Raw genomic sequence first — 18,731 nt, 5'->3', positions numbered from 1 at the left:
AGAAAACAAATCTGTTGGATCTCCTTCGTGGGTCTTTTTGAAGAGGTGTGGGGGCCCTGGTCAGCCCTGGAGCCCCCTCAAAGACACCTGAGCTGGCTCAGTCTTCTCTTTTCTGCTTGGAGACAGGAGAGAGTGAAGTGCCCTGCCCTTGTCAGTGTCCAGGAGCCAATGTGAGGCTTGGGAAGCTTCAGGGGACCTCACAGGCTTCTGTTTCCATCCACCGGTCTACCTGAAGCATGGTCTGGAACTCCTAACACCCACATGGGGTCATCTGCCCTTTGGGTTACACTTCCAGCCCTTTTCTTAATGCCACAAGTCACTTAAGAGTACTTGGGAGAAGGACAAGGTCAGATGTCCTTCCCAGAGGGACTTCCAGGCTAATAAATGGGAGACAAGTTGGTGTCTTCTGTGCATAGTAGAGGCAGTTAGTTCATGGTGTGGAATGTGGAGGTGGTTCTAATCCAGCCTATTAGCCTAAGACAGTGGTTCTCAACCTGCGTAGTGACTCCTTTGTGGGTCAAATGACCCTTTCACAGGGGTTGCATATGAGATATCTTGCATATCAGATATTTATTATGATTCATAACAGCAAAATTGCAGTTTTAAAGTAGCAACAAAAATAATTTTATGGTGAGGGGGTCACAACAACATGAGGAACTGTGTAAGTGTCGCAGAATTAGGAAGGTTGAGGCTTTCTTGGAGAAGGGGTTATTTGTACTTTTTGCTAAAGTTTGAGTAGGTACTTACTACCCTGATGAAGGGTGGGAAGAGCATTCCAGGCACAGGGAACAGTATCTGCGGAGATCTAGCTACAGATGCACTGCACAGAGGAGAAATGGGGGCCAGGTCTAAAGTCACACACACACACACACACAAAAAGTTGTGTCCAAGCCCAGAGGGCCAAGAAGTACTCATTGAGCTGTGTCAAGGTGGGCGTGGCAGACAAAGATCTGCCCACCTCCTAGGGCTGGCAGTCACGGATACTGAGCAGTCCTAGCTTTCCAAAGTCAATAAGTAACTCGGGGTGGGGGGGACTAGGCGGGGCCAGGCCTGCTGCTGTGGGCCCAGTGGCATTTTCCACTCCTGAGCAAGAGCGACTGGACCGCCTACCTGCCCAAGTGTCCACTTGGCCGGGCCCCACCTAGCCCAACCTGCCAGAGCTCCCTGAAGAAGGATCTCTCTCCCCTGGCAGCTGGACCAAGGAAGAGGTTTTGGGCATCAGTAGGTGAGGGGCTGGGAGCTCTCGGGTGGGCAGAGTTGAACTTGGGAGTAGGGCTGCCCTATCCTTCAGATATCTAGGTAAGAATTCCCAGGGATCCATCTTGGGGAGGAGAGTTGACAATGTTACACATTCTTAGCCACATGCCGAGGTCTGCAAAATGTAAAATGAGGACAGAGTTCTTGCCCTAAGGGCATTCTGTGTCTGGAGGGTGGCGGTGGGAAACAGGATAATCTCCAAGGCCTGAGCCAGAAGTCCTCTGCTCCAGAATGAATCCTCTTGTGGTCAAGTCCTCCATGACCTTGACCAGGATCTGCCATTCAGGCCCTACCTGAAACGTGGAAGTGACAGTCGGCCCAGCTTCTGATTGCTGTGATTTGGTGGGCTGCTAAAGAATTGCACTTTGGAAGCTGTTGTGTGTGGGGGGTGGGGGGGGTGCTATTGCAAGAAGGAGAAGGGGATTTGGAGATGAAAACTTCTATGGTCCTCTTTATGACAGCAAGATCCAAGAGGCAGGATGGTTGGGCCTGGGGGCCTCATTTGGTCTGACCAAGAAGCTGAATATTTGCAACAGGCCGCTGAGGGGTGGGAAGAGGAGACTAGGTTATAGTGAGATCCCTCTGGCCATGTATACAGAATAGAACCCTTCTTCTTGACCGTGTGGGCTGGATTCTCACTTCCAGGTCCTTCGGGCCCACCTGGACCATGATCTCTGCCTGCCTGTGCCTGCTTTGCCTCGCTGTTATTCAGGTGAGCTGGGCCCAGCCTCGTCCTTCAGAATTCAACCTTGGGGGTTAGCACCCTTGTCCCAATCCCACCCGAACTCATCACCCTAGCCACAAAAGTAGTGTGGGAGTCAGGAGTTCAGAGTCAGAGCTGTGGGCTTGCTCTGGAAGCAGGAAGCATAAGACCAGAGGGCGGATGGACTAAGATCTAGTAGACTGGGGGGTGGGGGGGGGGGGGCAGCAATTCACTCTTCCTACCAGAGCCCATGGAACAAGGAGAGAATTTCCCATATAGGCTTTCACCACCGAGGCCCAGCCTGCAGAGCTGCATGTGGAAGTCCCTGAAAACTATGGTGGGAACTTCCCTTTCTACATAATCAAGGTGAGCCTGAGCGCACAGTAGTGTCCCATTACCCCAAAATCGTGTTTCTCCCACCTCTAGGGTCTGTTCTCTTGGCTGTTTTGGTTCTCCTTTGAGTCCAGCTTTTTAGGCAATGAGTGGGTTGATGTCAGCTTAGGTCACTTCATGAAACCTTGTCTAAAAAGGAAAAGAAATACTGGTGAAGAGGTCCTGCTTTAGACAGAGGGTGTCAGGGAACACGAGGAGCATCGGGTACTAAAGGGAAAGCTCTCGACTGAAGCTTTGGTTACTGGATATGAGATTCCAGGCCATCACCAGCTCCTTCTGAGACTCAGTTTCCCCATATTTAAAATGGGGCCTGTAGGTAAAGGTGTTAGCCTCTAAGCCAGTGGTTCTCAACCTTCCTAATGCTGTTATGCATGTTGTGGTGACCCCAACCATAAAATTATTTCATTGCTACTTCATATCTGGGATTTTGCTACTGTTTTGAGTTGTTATGTAGATGTGCAGGATTTCTAATATGCGGCCCCTAAGGGAGTCGCTACCCACAGGTTGAGAACCCCTGAGAGTCTAGCTCATACCCCTACTTCTTTTGACTCTGTTCTATCCCACCAGCTACCACTACCCCTCGGGAGGGATAAAGGCCAGATTGTCCTATCAGGCGACTCAAGCACAGATGCTCAAGACCCCTTTGCTGTGGATCCAGAGTCTGGCTTTCTGGTGGCAACAAAGGCCCTGGACAGGGAGGAAAAGGCAGAGTACCGACTACAGGTATCACAGAGTGAGGTATAGGGGCAAGCAGGCAAGACAGGGCTAGGGACTAACTACCCTTTCTTGCCAGGTGACCTTGGAGTCTGAGGATGGACAAGTCTTGTGGGGTCCACAGCCTGTGACTGTGCATGTGAAAGATGAGAATGACCAGGTACCCCAATTCTCCCAGGCCATCTACAGAGCTCGGCTAAGCCAGGGCACCAGGCCTGGTGAGTGACAAGGACAACCAACGTGTGGTGACGTCAGATAGACACTGATAGAACATCAGACGGTAAAGAGACAGTTACTGTTGGCACATCAGCAGGGTGCAAACCCTCCTCCAAGTTTGTCCCATTCTGTACTCTCCAACCCCATTAATAGTCCCATCTGCCTTGGGTCTCAGTTGGTTCATTTGGGAAATGGGATAGCAACGGGTTTGCCTCCAGAACCCTGATACGATGATGAACATAGGAGAAAGCTCTGAGAAGACAGAGGGGAGGTGCAGGAGACTCCCTGTCCCTGCCATCCCTTACAGTACATCCCTGTCCCCAGGGATCCCCTTTCTCTTCCTTGAGGCTTCTGATGGGGATGCACCGGGCACAGCCAACTCAGACCTTCGATTCCACATCCTGAGTCAATCCCCAGCTCAGCCTTTCCCAGATATGTTCCAGCTGGACCCTCAACTAGGCTCTCTGGCCCTCAGTCCCAGGGGTAAGAATAACCTGGGTTTGATGGGGGAGAGAGTCATGGAATGCTGGAGAAGTTGCCTCTAAGCCATAAGTGATGGATGGGTTGGAGCTGAGATGAAAGGAAAAGGCCATTCTAGGCAGAGGCTAAGGCTGGACTGTGCATGGGGTGTTTAGACATGTGGTGTAGGGAGAGCAGGTCCTTTTGTTTTGTCCCGGCCACCCAGCTAGCTTACATCCAAAATAATCACACAGAAATTGTATTAATTAAATTACTGTCTGGCCCATTAGCTCTAGCCTCTTATTGGCTAACTCTCACATCTCCATTAACCCATTTCTATTAAATCTGTGTATCACCACGTGACTGTGGCTTACCGGCAAGATTCTAACCTACATCCGTCTCAGGCCAGAGATTCAAGGCGTCTTGCCACACTGCCTTCTTCCTCCCAGAATTCTGTTCTGTTTTCCCGCCTATCTAAGTTCCGCGCTATCAACTAGGCCAAGGCAGTTTCTTTAATAACCAATGAAAGCAACACAAATACAGAAGGACCTCCTACACCAGACGTGGAATAGATGGAGACCAGATAGGAATGGGTGAAGGAGCTGTACCAAGATACCTCAGGGATGACAGCAAGATAGATCTACTTCTGCAAGTTAGATCAGAGGTTTAAGTTAGATAGATGGATAAGTGACTCACACCTTAACCCAGCCAGCCACCTTTTCTCTCGTCCAGCCCCTGAATGACCTGTGTAGCCCATTTGTCTAACACTTGCTCATCCATATACTCTCATACCCAAATTCCCACACAGTCAACCATCTATTCCCTCTTCCTATCATCCATCTATCTGGCCTCCTCCCCATCAGCTACCTCCCCAGTCCACCAACCTTTCACTGTGGTCTGTCAGGTACTAGTTGGATGCTCATGCTGGTGATAAGAGAGATGCCTCTGCCTTTAAGAGCACTGGCTGCTCTTGCAGAGGTCCTGAGATAAACTCTCGGCACCCGTGTGCCATTTCACAACCTTCTATAACTCCAGCTCTTGGAAATTGGATGCCCTCTTCTGGCCTTTGCTGGTACTTGTATTCACACAGATACACAGATACACAGATACACATAAATAAATAATAAAATAAATCTTTTTTTTTTAAGGACTAGCTCATCCCTTAACATTTTTCTTTCTTTTTATCTTTTGAGTCTTTTAACAAAGTTAGTTGTGTGGTGTCAGGTAGTGGAGGCACACACCTTTAATCCCAGCACTTGAGAGGTAGAGGCAGCCTGACCTCTGTGAGTTTGAGGCCAGCCTGATCTACAGAGCGAGTTCTAGGACAGAATTCAAAACTACAAAAAAAAATTGTGTGCACACACATACACACACATGGGCATGCACATGTCATGTATGTGGGTGTTTTGCCTGCATATATGTCTATGAACCACATACAGCCTGGTACCTGTAGGAGAGGGCATCAGGTCTCTGGGAACTGTAGTTACAGACAGCTGTTAGTGGCCATGTAGTGTTGGAAATCTAGCCTGGGTCCTCTGGAAGGGCAGCCAGTGCTCTTAACCACTGAACCCTCTCTCCAATCCCACAATATAATTGAACTCCTGTGATATACTTGGCTTTCTTTTTGGTACTGGCTGAAGATGCTTTGGGCCTTGCTCCCTGGGTCCATGCTCAGCTGACCTTCTATCCCTTCTAGGAAGCACCAGCCTAGACCTTGAAGGGCCTTACCAGCTGTTGGTACAGGTCAAGGACATGGGTGACCAGGCCTCAGGCCACCAGGCCATCACCACTGTGGAGATCTCCATAGTACAGAGCACCTGGGTACCTCTCGAACCTGTTCACCTAGCAGAGAATCTACAGGCTGCATACCCACACAGCATTGCCCAGGTGAGAAGTGGCTATCCGTGGCTAAAGTAACCCCATAGCTAATGTAGCTAGGCCTGAGCCACACAGACACTTGGGGGGGGAGTGCCCATGACTCAGCTTGACCCCCATTCCTTCCTGAGATATATACTTCCCTCTAGAAAGTGGGTAGGAAGGCCTGGGACCAAGCAAACAGCCCATCATGTGCTGTCCTCTAGCATCTGTGCTTCTGTGTTCTGACATCCCCAACTTGCCTAAGGCTTCCTCAGAGAAAACAGCTGCCAACTCTCACTGCCACGGGGATTGTCACCCAAGCCAGGAATGTCTCCGGCCTTTTCTAGGAATGCTTTGGGGTCAGGCCCAGACTGAGAAAGCAGAAAATAAAATAAGCTGGTCATTTGGGCACTTTGGAAAAGGTTCAGGCTTGTAGCAGGGTAAGGTTGTCCCAAGTAGCTAACCACATGCTCTTAGGGTCCGGGCTCCTTGACTGGGAATCAGTTGGGAGTAAGGACTGGAGTAGATGCTTCCTGAAGTGCTTTCACTTTGTGTCCTCCTCACAGGTCCACTGGAGTGGAGGAGACGTACATTATCAACTGCAGAGTCAGCCTGCAGGACCCTTTGACGTGGATGCAGAGGGGGGAATCCATGTAACCGCGGAGCTGGACCGAGAGGCCCAGGCTGAGGTGAGGTGAGAGGGAAACATGGGGCAAACTGGAGGGTGCTCTATCACATCCCCCCACAGATGCCGAGGCAATGAAGACAACCCAGACGAGCTGGGACTAGCCACCAGAAGGGACTTCAATCCACTCCAGTCCGGAGCTACCCTTGGCCCTGATCTGAAGCTCTCCACTGCCCACTACAGTACCTGCTCCAAGTCCGAGCTCAGAATTCCCGTGGTGAGGACTTTGCGGAACCCCTGGAGTTGCAGGTGGTGGTGATGGATGAGAATGACAACGCCCCTGTCTGCTCCCCGCATGACCCAGCAATCAGCATCCCTGAGCTCAGCCCTCCAGGTGTGTGTTGCGGGCCTTATCAGGAGGGAGGGAAGGGTAGAGCTCCTAGAAACCATTTTGCTTCTTTGCGGTGAGTCTAGCTTTAGAGTTCTATATCAAAGACACACACACACACACACACACACACACAAGCTCAGGAAGTGGATGGGGGTGTTGTCTTGCAGGAACTGAAGTGATTACGCTGTCAGCAGAGGACATGGATGCCCCTGGATCACCCAATTCCCACGTTGTATATCGGTTGTTGAGCCCTGAGCCTGAGGAGGGGGCTGAAGAAAAAGCCTTCAAGTTAGATTCTGCCACAGGCCATGTAACACTGGGAACTGCCCCACTCCACCCAGGCCAGGCCATCCTGCTTCAGGTGCTGGCTGTTGACTTAGCAGGATCAGAGGGTGGTGAGTACCCTGGGGATGATGATCCCGGCCCCTTCCCCTCTCTGCTCCTACTGGGACCTCACCAACAGCCCCTTCCCTGCATCAGGACTCAGCAGCACATGTGAGGTGGTGGTCACGATCACAGACATCAACAACCATGCCCCTGAGTTCATCACTTCCCAGGTAAGCTGACATAGAGCTATGGAGAGCATTAGGAGGGTGCTGGTGGTGTTTACCAGACATCTCCATCTCTCCAGATTGGACCTGTAAGTCTTCCTGAAGATGTGAAGCCAGGGGTTCTGGTGGCCACACTTATGGCCACTGATGCTGACCTTGAGCCTGCCTTCCGCCTTATGGACTTTGCCATTGAAGAAGGAGACCCGAAAGGGATCTTTGACCTGGCCCGGGAGCCAGACTCTGATCATGTCCAGCTTAGACTCCTAAAGGTTAGGATGTAGAGAGTGGGGAAGGGTCACAAGTGTGCCATGGCCTGACCCACACAGTGACCCAGAACTCATTGGTTCCAGAACCTCAGCTATGAGGCAGCTCCTCATCACAAGGTGGTAGTGGTAGTGCGGAACGTGGAGGAACTGGTGGGCCCAGACCCAGGCCCTGGAGCCACGGCCACAGTGACTATATTGGTGGAAAGGGTGATGCCACCCCTCAAGCTGGACCAGGAGAGCTATGAGACCAGCATCCCAGTGAGCACCCCAGCTGGCTCCCTCCTGCTGACCATTCAGCTCTCAGAGCCCCCTAGCAGAGCCCTCAGGTGAGCCTCTTACCTGGCCCAGACTCCCCCTGCTCCCCAAGAATGGCTTCAACACCCCTGAGAAACTCATTTTGTGTATGGCCTAGAATATTCCTCCAACTATGACTAATTCCAAGGTTCTGACTCCTGGAGGGTCAGGGCTGGATGAAGTAAGCAGGCGTGGAGGAAGTGTTTAGGCCCCAGGGGAGCTCTAATTACTCCTCCTTAAGGGAGCAGCAGCAGACTGAAGCTGTGCCTGGGTCTAAGCCCTCCAGACTCCTTGGCAGAATGCTCTGGAACAAACAGGACTCTGTCCTGTTCCCCGGGTTCTAATAATCCTTCCCTTACCCATACCTTAAACTCCCCATCACCAACAAATTCTGAAACTGGCCAATTGGGTTCAGAGCACTGCTGTTGCCCCTGCATCCCAGAAAGGATACAGGATTTGAGTAGGCCACATCATCCCGGGAGTTCCTGGGCAGGAACCTGTATGCTGTTCCAGCGCCTCCCCAAACACACATCTTCTTTGGGTTCCAGGTTCTCCCTGGTCAATGACTCAGAGGGCTGGCTCTGCATCAAGGAGGGCTCTGGGGAGGTGCACACAGCCCGGTCCCTGAGGGGTGCCAAGCCTGGGGACACCTACACAGTGCTCGTGGAGGCCCAAGACACAGGTATGATCCAGCAGCAGTGGCATGTCCTCAGAGGAGCTCGACTCCACATGGAAACTTTATAGAAAAACCACCACCCTTCAAGTCTGCCATTCAGAATTTCCCTTGGGCTTCTGAGGGTGTCAACTCCAGGGCCAGACAAGACAATGAGTGCTAGATGAGCGAGGTGAAGGAGGGCCGGGGCTGTGTCTGAGGCAGGAATGCTAGGAGATGGGGCAGGTGTGGGAAACTGTGGACGGCACTCCAATAGGATAAAGAGCCGGTCCTGGGAGGGCTTGTCAGGAAGGGTACTTCAGGAGTTCCATGGAAGTCAGAAGAGATGCTCTCCCCCAGGTCAGGTCGTGTCTGGGTGGTAGCATCAACACTGAGACAGATTTGGCATCAAGAAAGAGGCTGGTGGGCTAACAGTTGTTTGAGTAGTGAAAGGATGAAGGACATAATGAAGAAGAAACTGATATAGGGGTGGGAAGAAGGGGATGGGGGCAGGAGTATGGAGGGAAGCAGCAGAGAGACTAGCCCAAGTTCTCTATGGCTTACCCTCACCCCTAACAATGCAGGTGAACCAGGGCTGAGCACTTCTGCCACCATTGTGGTCCATTTCCTGAAGGCCTCTCCTGTCCCAGGATTGACTGTAGCCCCTGGGCCCAGCAGACACCTCTGTACACCCCGCCAAGACTATGGTGTGGTTGTCAGTGGGGCCAGTGAGGGTTCTGGCCTGGCCAATGGACATGGTCCCTACAGCTTTGCTCTTGGTCCCAACCCCACCGTGCAACGGGATTGGCGCCTCCAGCCTTTCAATGGTATGTGGCAAGGGAAGGGAATGAGGCTGTGGAGGGTAGACTCACTTGGAAGTGAGATGGGTGGGAGGGAGTTGTAGGGGAGCAGTTCTGATGGAGACTACCCAGGCTAGTAACCCTAATCATTTTCTGCAACCCAACAGATTCCCATGCCTACCTAACCTTGGCCTTGCATTGGGTAGAGCCAGGTGAATACATGGTACCTGTGGTTGTCCACCATGATGCCAAGATGTGGCAACTCCAGGTCCAAGGTGAGGCTGGGACTTGAATGCAGCCAAGATTGGCATCTTTAATTTCTGAGAGAGCCATCAGGGTACAGGGGGAAAGAGCCTGGGTACACATCATACAATCATACATGCTCACAGAGACAGCACAGGCCCACATACTTGCGTATCTGTAGCTGGGAGGCTATATCTGCATATATCCTGCCACATATACAGAGGAGTATGCCCCTTCACTCGCACATACCTGCAGAGGTGTGCACACAAAAACATCTCTCGGGCAGTTTTCCAGACAGGAGGTTCCAAGCACCTGGGAGGCCTCTAACACTCTCATCTTCGCTGCCCATCCCAGTGTTCGTGTGTCGCTGCAATCTGGACGGCCAATGCATGCGCAAGGTGGGCCGCATGAAGGGAATGCCTACGAAGCTATCAGCAGTAGGTGTCCTCTTGGGTACCCTGGCAGCCATAGGTAATGGAAGCTGGGCTCTTTCACGGGTGAGGGTGATGAATGGTTGGAGCCACAGCCTCCAACATTGTCCCTTGTCCCCACAGTGTCCACAGATCTGGAAAAGGAATTCCCTAAGTCCCCTAGTCATTACGCACCGCTCTTGGTATCAGTCACCCTGGTCACCCAGGGAAAAGCATTTACAAGCACATTGTCCTTCATTGCCTATGCGTGGGTCCTATTGCGCACACATGATGGAATCCTTTCCACAGCCTGGGAGTTTGATCCTGCTGTCTCCCAGCTTTGTTGATGAGGTCACGATGACTCAGAAAGGCTAGGTGACTTGTCCAAGATTACACAGCCTGTGCAGAAGGGTCCAACTTAGTCCTTTCAAGTCGCCCTCTCCATCCCCTTTGTTGTTTGATGGGTTTCTTCGCTGGTTCTCGTAGAAAGCTGTGAGGTGTGAATAGCTCCCTGGCTTTCCCATGAACCCCATCTGATCTGACTCCAGAGAAAATGTGTGTGTGTGTGTGTGTGTGTGTGTGTGTGTGTGTGTGAGAGAGAGAGAGAGAGAGAGAGAGAGAGATGTTTTATCTTCAAAGCGTGTCTCACTAAGTTGTTGCCAGCTGGCCTGGAACTCACTGTAGCCTAGACAGGCCTTGACCATATCATCTTCCTGGCTCAGCCTTCTGAGAAGGCAGCTAGGGGGCTGGGATATACTTTAACCTTGGTGAGATAAGAGCAGAGCAGACCAACCACTGGGATTCCATCAGACACTAGGACTCGTACCCAGCGTGGAGACACTGTCTAGAAAATGTTATGTAGAGAATCAATACCAATGACAGGGAGTTTAGAGGGGTACCCTTCTCAACCCTGCTACGGGCTTACCCATTCTTCTTGGGCCCCTCAGGCTTCATCCTCATCCTTGTCTTCACCCACCTGGCCCTGGCACGGAAGAAGGACCTGGATCAGCCAGCAGACAGTGTTCCCCTGAAGGCAGCAGTGTGAGTGATCCCAGCAGCCCCAACTGGGAGGCTGGCTCCTCCTCCATCTGAGCTCACTGAGAAAGGGCCCAGTGCCCAAGATACACTGGAGACCAAGACAGAGGAAAAGCTCTCCGTCTTCCTGGAGTGGAGGCACTGTCACCAGGCATGTCCCCAAAGCCTGGACACTGACTTTACAGGATGGCCATGGGAACACTCCAAATGGCAGCTCTTTGTCCAATAATAAAGGCTCAGAGAGCCAGGCTGGACCCTGTAAAGGATGATTATACTGCACGTCTGTGTATGCATGTGTGGATGAGCATACTCGCCCCTCCGTGCCTGCCCCCTCTCCTGCTATACAAAATAAGTCTGGAGGCTTGGTAGGGTCACTTGTGAAGAAGGACACAAGGGCATCATCTGGGCTGTTGGTAAGAACTTGAGGGTCAATGCAAGTTGGGTCTCCAAGAGCCTACCAGCCACAAGCCCTAGGGTGACTGTGAAGGTAAGGTGAAGGAATGTCTTTCCAGGAGTTGTTCCTGTGTGTTTAGGACATCGCTATGCTATGAGGGTATAGCCTGGTGAATCCATGTCTTCCATCCATGTGTGAGCACACTCGGGGTCCTGTGCATGAGCCACCTATGCTCAGGATGGGCAGAGATCCCTCAGCCTCTAGAGGAGTATTGAGGACCCTTTGAGGCGGGGACAGGAGATTGGGAATTGTTCCTTCTGTCCCAGTGCAGGCTCCACACCACTCTGGATCTCACCCACAGGAGAACGTGGGTCCTAGGCACCAAGAGTTGATGGTGACAAATCATGGGGAAGAGAAAGAACAGGATCGGTGGGGAGCAGCCCTATTTTTAGGAGATAATCTCTCTGCTGCTGGGCAGTGCTATGGAAGAGGGGCCAAGTCCAGGCAAGAAAGGCAGGGCAGGAATCCTGGCTAACCTGGAGGGGAGCCTGAAGATGGACTCTGAGGCCATACCCAGTCACCCTGGACTCAGGAACCAACACCTCGCAAACCTACACGGGTTATTACACTGACCACCCCAATGCAAGCAGGGCCTTCCCCACCCTACTACCACATTCCATTCTCTGCCTCCGCTCAGAAGTCTTCGGCACGCAAAGCGCCCTTTTGGAGGTAGCATCTCCATAAGCCTGCTAGGGCTGGGTGAATTACTGGCTCCCATATTCAGGTAGATGATCTTGAAGGTCAGAGAGGTTACGAAACATATCTGGCAGTCTGGAGCCAGAGTACAAGAACCACCTTTGTGTCTGAGGTCTATGTGATCTCTATGGAAGTGTACTCAACCTTCAGCTGGTCTCTGCTCCCTCAAGATCCCCCAGCAATACCTTAGAGATCGCCCAACCAGCTCTTTCTGGTAAAACTGAGAAAGTGGGCTAAAAAGAGGAGGGTGGGTTCACGCAGCACCCAAGTTGGAATCTTCATGCTCTCTGGCTCCTTGTTACGGATGGATAGGAGCAGCTGCGTGGGTGAGTGAGCAGATGGGTGGACAGGTGAATGAGTAGTTGGATGGATTAGTAGATAGATGAATGATGGATGATAGTAATTAGGTAGATGAGAAACCAACGAAGGAAAGGATGAATGATGGGAACCCAGAGCAGATGGAGGTGTCTGTCCCAATTGGACAGCTTCTGCCTTGAATTTCCAGCATCAGGTAGAGGATGACCACTAATATCAAAAGGCTCAGACGCCCTGAGCACCTGTAGACACAAACTGTCCCGTTATGCATCGCTCCGTTCTAGAGACGGTGAGGATCACATAGGATCCCAGCGTGCCTGACTCACAGAAGGAGAAAAACACATAGAGAGCGAGTTGGTGTGCACCTGGAAGGATTCATGTTCGTGAGGTCCTACACCATTCCTGCACCATAGTAAGACAAGGTGTGGAGGTGGAGGTGGGCGGAGGGGTAAGGGTCATGGGGTCAGTGGTCCAGCATGAGCAGAGGGCACCACCATGCCTGCTTCATCCTTGCTGTGTGTTTCTGAAGATCACCTCATCTCTCTGAGCCTCTGTTTACTGGTTTATAAAATGAGGTTTCAGGGAGAACTACATTACATAATTGCAAAATACGTGTAGCACATAGCCAGGCACATTGTAGTAGTGGCTTTCCCCAGACCAGCATCTGCAGCCCCACAATCACAGTCCCTGGAGGCATCTGAGGCCCAAGCTTTGGGGAAGTATGGAGAAGAGCCCGGATCCAGCACCCACTGGCACTGCTGGGGCCCTGCTGTGGGCTCACTCTGGTTCTGTGATGTGAGGGGTGCCACAGAATTCCCACCAGGCTGGGGAGGCAAGGGGTCTGCACAGCAGGGGGCCATTCTCCCAGCTCTCCCAGGCCCCTTCAGAGGCACAGGGCCAGATCAAAGGGACCCAGCTCCAAAGCTCAGGAGGCGGGCTTGAAAAGAATGTAAACATGGAGATATTTTTAAACTTTTTCCAGGCTCAGCGATAGAGCTTTTGAAGCTGGAGGCCCCAAGGTCAGTCCAGATCTCACCCCCAAAGAATGAAACAATCTTAGGACCCCAGAGACCCACACACATCTCCACAGACCCCAGGGCTCTAGCTTAGGCCCCAGGGAAGAAGGTCCTTCCCGTGGTTTCACTTCTAAACCATCCTGCTACTGCAGGAAGACGTTAGTTTGTACCTTGAAGACCTTAGAGGGATGGCAGAACCCCAAGAATACAGCTGTGGTGAAGAAGCCACTTGCAAGGCTAGTGTTGGGAAACTGAGCATGGGACCCTTCGGTGGCCCTGCCACTCTATCAGGCACATGCTTGTGTGAGTCTGTGTGTGTGTAAGTGCGGTGTGGTCTTCTCTGTGTGGTGTGAGAATGTGTATAAGTACCCAAGGAGCCCGTACACCATCCCTTCTCTTCCCTTAGCATCCTTGACTGCCTCCCTGTAAGTTAGTGGGTTACTTAGAAGGACAGAAGGCAGGCTGGAGGGTAAAGGGGCGGGGTCATGAAAATGAGGTGATGAAGACAGCAAGACACTGATGTGGGACCAGGTTGTTGGTTTCCATGGTGAGTCAGGCTGAGAGAGTTATAGAGGCTACTGATGAGAGGGGGCTTGGAGACTCAGACGCCTTAATTACAATCAGGTGTCACAGTGATTCAGAAATGTGGAAACAAGGCTTCCTGAATCTGACCCCTACCCATGTCACAGCCACACTGACCATGGGGTTCGTGACTACAGACTCTTCCCTCAGAGTAATTGGGCCTTACATCCTTGCAGGAGGGCTGAAAGGAGACTCATGCAGAGGTAATAACACGGCATTGATCTTTACCCTATAACCATACCCCAGGAACAGCTTCGCGTAGGACACAGGGACCCTACCCCATCTGAATCCCCACTGGCTAGAGTCAGAGTTCTCAAGGGCATTCGTAACCCAGGCAAAGCTTCTATTATCAGGGACCATAGCCTGGGAGAGAGGATCCAGCTAACTGTCACTCAGACTTCGTAGAATGCTGTGCCACTTTGTCCCGAGAGAGAGAGCGTCCAGCTCCAGATCACACTGCTCCACTGTGGAGACTTGAAGCCCACAAGCCATGCGGCTTCCTTCTGGTCCTCCTCTAGAGCTACAGGAGCTGAGGTTGAAGCTGGCACTTCACCATATGTGGTAGACCTTGGGCACAGGGGAACAGGCAGATGAGCGGGGTTGGCACTGATGGCGAGGGGACCGAAGACTTCTCTAAGCTGCGATGCCCCTGTGGGTGCCCCTCACCAGGCTGAGCTATTCTTACTCACTTGGTGGTGGCAGTAGGGACAGAGATAGGGACCAGTGGGAGAAAGTCATGAGCACAGGCCCCTTATCTGACACGTTCCCTGGAAACTTGGCAGGGGCAGCTGCTCTCTGGAGGCCCAGGCAGAGGGGGAGCAGGTGGTCACAGGATGCACCGGTGGGGGTTGGGCTGTCTGCAGGCACCGTCTCTTCTACAGCAAGGCAAGGTCCTCTCAGAGGTGGCCTGGGCTTTCCAGTGGGATTTCTTTCCCTCTGTCTTTACCATACTCACTTAACACACACAGAACACACATCCGTTGTCCTCGTGGCAGAGCTTTGGCCGCTTCAGAGGGCGGTAGGTTTGCTAGCTCAGTGCGGAGGCTGCCTCTCAAGCACAGAGCCAGCCTGGGCGCCATAGCCCCAGCAGCTTCTCCCTGCGAGACCTTCCTTAGGAATGTCGCTTGATTTTAGGGTGGGGGCAAGCATTGTTTATTTGTTGAGACAGGGTCTCATTTATTCCAGGCTAGCCTCAGGTACTCAATGTGGCAGAGAATGATAACCTTGAATTTCTAATCTTCCTGACTCTGTCTCGAGTGATGGGGTTACAGGTGTGTGTTACCATGCCCGATTTACCCAGGGCCGGATCTAGAGCCCAGGACTGCCTATATGTTGGGCAAACACTCTACCAACAGAGATACATCTTTGAACTACACCTTGCTCATCCCTTTTCTGGATTACTATATGGATGACAAGGTCAAACAGATGGGAAGGAAAGCTAAATATGCAACTTGTCTGGGTGTGTGTATGTGATCACGGGTGTGTGTGTGTGTGTGTGTGTGTGTGTGTGTTCATGTGCGCGTGTGTATGTACACGTGCATATGTGCTCATGTGGAGCGGCTAGGATGGAGGGAGGAAGTCATACGGGGCCCCCACCTTTGGAAACTCCCACCCATGGATTTTCCATTGGCACGTCGGCACCCTCTCCCCCAAAATAGGCCCTGCAAGCCGAGTGCGACAGTGCCCAGGCTGAGGGACCTTTTTTTAGCTGCCCTCCGACTGTCAGCACTTGAACAGCTGCTATTTCCAGCCCCAACGCCTAGAGGAGCAGGGCCAAGTGGACTGCGGCTCACTCAGTTGGCCTGGCTGGCTCCCTGATGGTATCCCCAAGCGGTCAGTCCTGCTGTTGATACCCTGCACTGCAGCAAGGCACTTGTGGGTAGAGGCCTCAGCATCCCCCCCACCTCCAGAGAGCTGCAGATATTGAAAAAAAAAAAAAAGCCAATCACATTTATGGAGTTCATCCCGAGGACCACCACCCATTCTCCACCCAGATAAGCATGCCCGTGGGGCTCCCTGAGATAGTATAAAGGGAACCCTGACTCGACACGGGCCGACACCTTGTTGGCCTTAGAGGTGATGGGGGCAGCTACTACTATTGTTGTCACCATAGCTGCAGTCATTCTAGCGTTTGTTGTTATGGTAACTCTCTAAGAATCAAGCTTTCTTTCAGTAATTTGTTTGTGTTTGTTTGTGAGATAGGATAGGCTTGTTTTCTCAAGGATTTTGAACTTTTAACAGACCCACCTCGGCCTCCTAGCCATGTGATTCCAGCCACTGACCAGCAGGCCCAGCTTCTTTCCAGTCTTTTTGTTTGAGCATCTTTCCTTGATGGACTCAGGACATAGTTCCTCCTCTTCTGTAGCCACACACACACACCTTTTTGAGCACTAAGGAGTCCCATGGGGTGCCCCATTGTATGTATGGATCCCCTTCTTTATAGTTTTGGGGTCCCATAATTCCATTGGTTATGAATCACTTGACCTTTTGGAGTTCATGGGAGTGTGTTCACAACCTCCGTCACCTCCTCAAATACCATCAGTTACTGTCCCCAAAGCATCCCGACACCCTAAATTCTGGAAGATAAGTTCTAGATACTAAATATCTAAATGGCCCCTTACCTGGATTCTAGAACCCTCTAAAGAAAGAAAGAATTTCTGGCTGTTCAAGTGCACAAGACTTTGGACAGTAATGCCCTGGGACCTTTGGCCATGACATGCACAGACATGGAAGTATAACGTGTTGGGATGACAGGCTGTAAGGATTCTGGGAAGAGGTTAGGGCAGGGAAAGAAAGGGAGTGTGGCTGAGCCTGGCCTTCCCCTTCCAGTCGGGGTTATTTCCCAGTAGGGCAGCAAGATCACTTGAGGCTGAGGCCACATAATCCAGCCTTGTCCCAAGTGGTTAGTGCACAAGGTGAGACTTCCTCATTACCCGAAGGATTAAAAATAGGTCCCAAGTGATGGTCTGCAATCCATGCCCAGAACCACCAGGGTTATTCTGAGAGTGACAGGCACCAGGCCAGGTTAGGCCTTGGGCAGGAGGTACTAAGCTGGAAGTGGCATCCTCAGCTTGTGGGCACACTGCCCTGTGGGGACTTCTAAGTAGGAATGGGAGAGTGGCACCATGTGCCATCAGTAGGTGGGGGCTACCGTCCTGATGCAGTTATGTGACCTTGGCCAAGCCATATGGCATCTTAGATTTTCAACTTCCTTCTCAAAGTATAGGAACACAGACCTCTGCTTTTATTTTATTTTTATTTTTTTAAAGATTTATTTATTTATTTATTTATCATATATACAACATTCTACCTCCATGTATGCCCGCGCATCAGACGAGGGCACCAGATCTCATTACAGATGGCTGTGAGCCACCATGTGGTCACTGGGAATTGAACGCAGGACCTCAGGAAGAACAGCCTGTGCTCTTAACCACTGAGCCATCTCTCCAGCCCCAGACCTCTGCTTTTAGAATGGCTGAGTGAATTGGTGAGGTCAATAGACAGCACTCACAGATGTGCCAGTCCAGAGCCCAGGACTTGGAGGCAGAGAGGGCAAGGGCATTGCCTGAGGGGCCCACCAGCAGAAAGGGCCCTGTTCCTTCACTTCTGAAGGAAGGCCAGGCACAAAGCACACTGCTGAAAAGGCTTGTGGGGATTTTCCAGGAACAGCTCCATCCAACCGGAGAATTCTGTTCCCAGCCCTGCTGCCCAAAAACCAGGCTAAAGAAATAATCCAGCCCATTCTGGTTCTGCCCAGCTTCTGGTCCTTGCCTGCTAAGCCCAGCGAAGGTGCCTCATACCATATTCTCTCACCTTGGATGACGGGGCCTGAGATGCCCGAGGCTGCTGGCTGCCCCTGGAGGTCCTGGCACAGAGTAACACTGAGCAGGGCACAGAACAGCATCGAGCACGCACAGTTGGTCCTCTCCTGATCCGCATCCCTTCAAGGCCTTCCCACTTTCCTTCATGCAACACATACTAGAATTCCCCCTAGACACAAGCCCTGGCTTCAGATGAACAAGGGAAACCTGGCATGCTGGACACCGACTTGGGGACAGTTGGTACTTGACTCCACTCGGGATTAGGGAGGTGATGAAGGCAGGTAAAGAGGGAAGAGTAGGTGAACTGCCTAGGAAAAGACTCAGATGTGATCAAGCTCAAAGACCAAGGCTACTGTTTCCTCAGGGCTGGAACTTGGGTCTTAGGAGGCCTGACTGTTACCATGACAGAGGCATAGGGCCAGGCGAACTGAACCCAGTCGTGTGCTGACCTAGACTTGGGCCTTGATCCCTTCCTATCCCAGGCCTCTTCCCTCCACATCTACCCCTTGCAGGGTAGGATCCTTTAGGGGGGCCAGGCTGGCCAATTGGAATCCCCAAATACAGGTATGAGAGGAACTGCCAGGGACACAGCTCTGCTCCTTGCATGGTGACTTTCACCCACAAAACGCATCATCTACCCACATTGGTTCCTAGAGAGTTTCTGGGTACCTGGACCCAGTAAAGCAAAGTACTTGTCTGGTCCTAGCTGAACCATGCCCCTCCTCCCCTCCTCCCCCCACCCCTGCCACTCTGATTCAACTTAAGCCCTATCCCCAGCCCCATCCAATTTTGGCCACCATCTCCACAGTGAGGAGGGGCCTCGTGGCCGATCCCCAAAGCTGGCGCCAAGGTTTATGAGCCAGTGCAGAAGTCTCTGAGAGCCATATGGGTGGAAAAAGTTACCCAGTTCTAAATCAGCCAGTCTTAGAATGATCTCATCCCCTTCCCAAGATAGTCTCCCTCCCCTCCCCCACTGTTTGC

General features: G+C 51.9%; 1 protein-coding gene across 3 annotated transcripts; it reads left to right on the top strand.

Annotated features, from left to right (window-relative positions):
* The first annotated feature begins 1,068 nt into the window (after positions 1 to 1,068).
* Positions 1,069 to 11,129, top strand: Cdh16 (cadherin 16). 3 transcript variants are annotated; one of them, XM_087900249.1, is made up of 18 exons: positions 1,069 to 1,225; positions 1,903 to 1,969; positions 2,240 to 2,326; positions 2,921 to 3,076; positions 3,147 to 3,285; positions 3,608 to 3,766; positions 5,439 to 5,629; positions 6,166 to 6,288; positions 6,468 to 6,618; positions 6,783 to 7,010; positions 7,096 to 7,172; positions 7,247 to 7,435; positions 7,517 to 7,758; positions 8,275 to 8,408; positions 8,963 to 9,205; positions 9,346 to 9,453; positions 9,776 to 9,892; positions 10,779 to 11,129. In XM_087900249.1, the coding sequence occupies exons 2-18, from the start codon at positions 1,925 to 1,927 to the stop codon at positions 10,874 to 10,876; spliced, it is 2,487 nt and encodes an 828-aa protein (XP_087756375.1). In that variant the 5' UTR covers positions 1,069 to 1,225; positions 1,903 to 1,924; the 3' UTR covers positions 10,877 to 11,129. The 3 variants fall into 3 exon arrangements, with proteins under 3 accessions (XP_087756375.1, XP_087756376.1, XP_087756377.1); XM_087900250.1 differs by having other exon boundaries at positions 1,073 to 1,221; XM_087900251.1 differs by lacking the exon at positions 1,069 to 1,225 and adding an exon at positions 1,527 to 1,599.
* Positions 11,130 to 18,731: the final 7,602 nt, after the last annotated feature.

Source organism: Myodes glareolus, chromosome 22, assembly GCF_982192425.1.
Source record: "Myodes glareolus chromosome 22, mMyoGla1.1, whole genome shotgun sequence".
In the NCBI taxonomy this organism is placed as follows: Eukaryota; Metazoa; Chordata; class Mammalia; order Rodentia; family Cricetidae; genus Myodes; species Myodes glareolus.
Note: the sequence above shows the minus strand (reverse complement) of the source record. Positions and strands in the feature narration are given on the sequence as shown.

Coding starts and splice junctions, on each gene's coding strand:
- Cdh16 (XM_087900249.1), top strand. CDS start 1,925: ATGATCTCTGCCTGCCTGTGCCTGCTTTGCCTCGCTGTTATTCAG. Junction 3,767..5,438: donor TCTGGCCCTCAGTCCCAGGG/GTAAGAATAACC, acceptor TATCCCTTCTAG/GAAGCACCAGCCTAGACCTT. Junction 9,454..9,775: donor GTGGCAACTCCAGGTCCAAG/GTGAGGCTGGGA, acceptor TGCCCATCCCAG/TGTTCGTGTGTCGCTGCAAT.